Source organism: Engraulis encrasicolus, unplaced genomic scaffold (genome assembly GCF_034702125.1).
Source record: "Engraulis encrasicolus isolate BLACKSEA-1 unplaced genomic scaffold, IST_EnEncr_1.0 scaffold_25_np1212, whole genome shotgun sequence".
In the NCBI taxonomy this organism is placed as follows: domain Eukaryota; kingdom Metazoa; phylum Chordata; class Actinopteri; order Clupeiformes; family Engraulidae; genus Engraulis; species Engraulis encrasicolus.
This window is the reverse complement of record NW_026945544.1, coordinates 2124765-2129764: the sequence shown is the minus strand read 5'-3', so window position 1 is coordinate 2129764 and position 5000 is coordinate 2124765. Positions and strand designations below refer to the sequence as shown.

The 5000-nt window shown below is 43.5% G+C and overlaps 1 protein-coding gene across 2 annotated transcripts in view; it reads right to left on the bottom strand.

The window, feature by feature from the left end:
- Positions 1 to 5000, bottom strand: part of wdpcp (WD repeat containing planar cell polarity effector) — a 143269-nt gene that overhangs the window by 73402 nt on the left and 64867 nt on the right. For both annotated transcript variants that reach the window (XM_063192841.1, XM_063192842.1), the window contains exon 7: positions 2615 to 2674. In XM_063192841.1, the coding sequence (XP_063048911.1) occupies positions 2615 to 2674 (60 nt within the window). The remainder of the gene's footprint in view (positions 1 to 2614; positions 2675 to 5000) is intronic.

Here is a 5000-nt window from a genome sequence, read left to right as displayed (position 1 = left end):
AGATGCTGCGTTGTCCAACGAAGCGAAAACTACCCCACATCATTCTCACTGAAATGAAGTTGATAAGCAACATAACAATGTGCAGTCTTTTAGACGCACACGAAAAGCTCATGACAAGCACAAGGCAAACTTTGTTCTGTTACCAATTTATTTACCTCAACCTCTGGTCCCACGAGCGGATCCAAGACTGTTTCCAAAAGTACACAAACTAAGCTTACACAAAACGTGCCGTGTCGGCAAGCTTCAACTGAGAGGTTTAGGGAAGAAATGAACTCTTTCACGATAGGGAAAAGAACAACTTTCAGTTACCATTATAAATATGCTCGCCAGTGGTTTACGCCGATCCCATCCTCTAGCAACTACTAGAGCATAATTAGGCTAGTCTATGAATTATGGCATAGCCTAGGTTAGCCAACTCGGGAGGTAAGATGATGCTTTGTCCTCATGACTAAATGCACGGACGGCATTGCATCAACGTGCCACGCTCAGATAATTCATGACACAACTTCCAGAGCCCAATTTCACAAATAATGAATATAATTATGCTACTAGTAGGCCTAGGTTAAAATACTTGTCTGTGACCAATGACTTCATTTTGGCTGTAGGCAACTAGTCTATTTTGCCAGTCACCGACATTTCAGGAGCACGTTACAGTGCCATCGTTTGCAACACATCGCAACATGCAAGTTTGCAACATTTTCCTTCGAGGAAAAAAATATCCTGCTCCCCACAAGCTTTGTCATTATTTGAGAGCATGCAAAACCATCACCGGAGTTTCGCTAACAAGCTAGCCAAAGCCCATCTACTGCACAAGAAATGTCAGATTATTACAGACTGACAAACATTTGATAATTTTTGAACGTAACGTAGGCAACCAGGTCCACGGTGATCAGCCTGATTCCTTCACAGTAAACGGTAAACAACCAAAGTTGCCTACCTTATCTCATCCAAGGGGAACGTCCAAAATGTCCATAGCGTACGAGGATCCTGTCTTGTTTAATAAATATCCTCCTCAGTCAACTATCTCCGGGTCCGAGTCAGAACAATAAAGTTCGCAATTTGCTATTGTCACTGCTTTCCATTTCTGTAGGTAAATAAACAAGCTGTCAAGTGAAGGGGTCACTTCTGCATGAGCGTCAAGCTAAATGGGTCAAGTAGGGGTCACTAGAGAAATTACAGATGAGAAGCCTCATTCCCATTGTAGCTTTGCAGTTCCTCTTAGGTTCCCACTGGGGGGCGAACGCATTCAAGTGAAAAGTGACTACAGCCCCATTGACACCTATTCACTTGGCCGCGAGCGCCATCTAGCTGCAGTAGAACACTTGACCACCAGTGAGTGAACCTTCACTTCCGCGTTTTCTTTCTTACGTCATGGCCCTGTTGCCTGAGAGAACATGGCGGCGCCCGGGGAGGGAGAGTCAGAGCAGTAACTTGAATTTCAAACTTTCGCGGGTATTACTCTTTCGGCCTTACTAATGTGAACAAGGTGAAAAATCGATTTTGGGGAATATACCAAGGGAAATATAGTAAATTTGAAACTTTATGACGTTTTCCTTTAAAATCCTGCCGGATCCGGAACCGGATACCGGATCCTACGAAAGGATTGAAACACATAGCCTACTCGCACATGTGGGCCCTTTTTATTACGTTGGCTCAAACTATTTTTTAGACTCATTGGCTTACTGCCACACTGCCTACAACGGCCGCTTCCAAAGGGGTTTCACTCCATGCAGCGATTGGGGTTGTGAAAGACTGACTGAAAAGCCAAGGCTACGTAAAAACTAGAGATGCACCAGATCCTGATTTTTAGGTAACTGCCGGATACCGGATCCACTGCTTAAGATCCTGCCGGACCCGGATCCTGTGAAAACCCCTATTATCCTGCCGGATCCGGAACCGTATCTTGGATCCGGTGCATCTCTAAAAGCACTACCCCAAATTACAACATATTGAGTAAACTACATTGGGAAGTAAGTATGTCTGCCCACGCCTCTCTCCTCCTCCCTTCTCTCTCTCTGCTTCCGTACCTGGCAGCACTGTTTGGCTCTAGTGCCCATCACATTTCCATCCTTTGGACCTTTTCTTCTTTTCTAGATTCTTATTATTTTTATTTTGGGAACACTGATGATGGGTTAGACCCGAAACGTTTGCATCCCACTTTTTGTTTTGGCTTCTCTTTATTTTCAGCTTTTGATACAGTTTCACTGAACAGCATAAAGCTCCTGTGTGCAACTCCTTTTTCTTCACACTGCATTTTTGGTTTGGAATTACGCACCGAGCTAAACTTCTCAAGTAAGACAAAGGCGCGGAAGCCACCTCTACCTTCACTAGATTCTTATTTCAACATATTACTGTTTGAGTATTCTGTGCATGTAAGGCAAGAAAAACCTGCACACCACTGAGCTCCATTTTAATCCACAGTGGCCCAAAACGTCAAGAAAATAAAAAAAGAAAAGCTCATTAGTCTGTGGGTCTTCCTTGCCTTGCATGAACTTTAATGCATGAATTTTTACGGCTAAAAGAAATTGGATGTGTGTGAGATCAGACTGGGTAGTGTGTGTGTGTGCACCCATGTTTCTCTCCACTTGGCTTCTCTCTATCCTTTCTTTCTTACCTGACAGCACTGCTTGGTCCTCCATCGGGAGCAGACGACGGGCGTACTCTGCAGCAGCTCCTGTAGTCAAGACAACGGAGGAGAGGGGAGCAGAACAGAACCAAGACATCAGTGGCCATTAAACTCTTAAAGGTGAGGTGTTGCAGGTATGACATCACGTTGGGGGAACTCCCCCAGGATTCTAAGGTTCTACATAGACTCCTATGAGCCTGCGGAACCCCCAACGTGATGTCATAATAGTACATTTTCTTAAAATGGTTAACCTGCAACCCCACCTTTAACCCGGTAAGATAATGCCATTGATATACATTAGCAGTGATGGGCAAAATGTATTCATCAGTCACAATCCAGTGCCACATATTCCAAATAACTTTGTTTTGCCTGTCCAATTCAGCCAGGTGATTGGCTGGTTGAATGGTCACTTGGTTGAAATGGCCAGGTAAAACAAGGTAGTTTGGAATATGGCGCAGTAGACTGTAACTTATGAATCCATTTTGCCCATCACTGTAAATTAGCTGTTACCAGAATGGTAATGGCAAATGGCACAGATAGTGCTTTTTTTTCGCTGTGCGTTAAGGGGATACTAATAAGCAGGTATAAGCATAGACTGACTGTTCATCAAGTTGTATTGGTAAGAGTTTGTTCAATTTCAAAGCTGGGGTCTGTAAAGCCTCATTCACACACATCGCTGCTAGTTATTCGCTCAGCGAGTTATTCGCTCAGCGAGTTAAGTCAATAGAATGTCTATGGGTCCCAGCGAGGCGAGCAGGCGAGGAGTGTACAAGCGATGTGATGTGGGTGGGTTCTGAGTTGAAAATATTTTAACTTTGAGCGAGGTGAGAAAGTGACTAACCAATTGGAATGCAGAGTTCCGTATTTCTGGCTTTTGCATTGGCAGTTAAAGGCGCGGGAACGTTCCATTAGCAAGTGTCGAGTAGGCGAGTGAGCTAGAAGCGAGTGTTGTATGTGAACGTAGCTTAAGGCAAGGCATCAACCACAGCATGAAGCAAGTGGAAATGGTTTTAGTTTTTTAGTGATCAGGAATTTTTTTTTATTCAGTGGACTGTATAATTACAGCAAAATTGGTAATGAGAGCCATGCGAGATATTGACGTCATAAATCAAATGTTGTTTGGCTACAGTAGCCACACACAGGTATCAAGCTGAACTTGACCGCTTCTGAGATTGTGTGTGCGTGTGTGTGTATGTGTGTGTAAGTGTGTGCGTGTGCCTGTGTGTGTGTGTTTGCGGGTGTGTGCGCATGCAAAGGAGCCAGGGAGGGATGAGTGGTGTGGGGCATGAGTTTAGAGCTTGGATGGGTAGGTGTATAGGGAAGCTGAAATAAAGGATGGTGGTGGTGTAGGAAGGGTGGGGTGTAATCATTGACAGTAAATATATATATATATATATATATATATATATATATATATATATACACAGTGCCCTCCATAATTATTGGCACCCCTGGTTGAGATGTGTTAAAAGCCTTAAAATAAATTCAGTGTTTATTGCAGAAGAATACTGTCACACTGAAAATTATAGGAAAATGTAGCCTTCAACTCAAATGAATTGTAAGAAAATAAAAAAATCCCTGACTGAAAAATAATTCTTTTTCATTAAATCACCTGTTCCACAATTATTGGCACCCTTAACAATTCCCAGGAAATAAATATAATTGAAGCATTTCTGTCATTTCTACAGTAGTTTACAAAGTTTACCAGAGTATGTAGGAACATTTAATTAGTAATTCATCACTTCCTGTTTCCCTGGGGTATAAATATGACGTGACACCGAGGCCATTTCTCTTATCCACTCTTAAACATGGGAAAGACAAAGGAACACAGCATACAAGTGAGGCAGATGTGCGTCGACCTTCACAGGTCAGGCAGAGGCTACAAGAAGATTGCCACTCAACTGCAGCTGCCCATATCCACTGTGAGAGGAATAATTAAGAAGTTCAAAACAACTGGAACAGTGGTAAACAAGCCTGGACGAGGACCCAAGTTTATTTTGCCACCACGCACAGTGAGGAGGATGGTAAGAGAAATCAAAAGATCTCCAAAGCTCACTGTTACAGAATTACAACACATGGTAGCATCCTGGGGTCACAAAGTCTCCAAATCAACCATCAGGCGCTGTCTACACGCCAACAAGCTGTTTGGGAGGCATGCACAGAGAAAACCTTTCCTCACTCACAATCATAAATGCAAGCGTCTGGAGTTCGCCAAGCGGTATTGGGGCTTCAACTGGGACCGTGTGCTTTGGTCAGATGAGACCAAGATTGAGCTTTTTGGCAACAAACACTCTAAGTGGGTCTGGCGTACCACGAAAGATGCGCATGCTGAAAAGCACCTCATACCCACTGTGAAGTATGGGGGTGGGTCAGT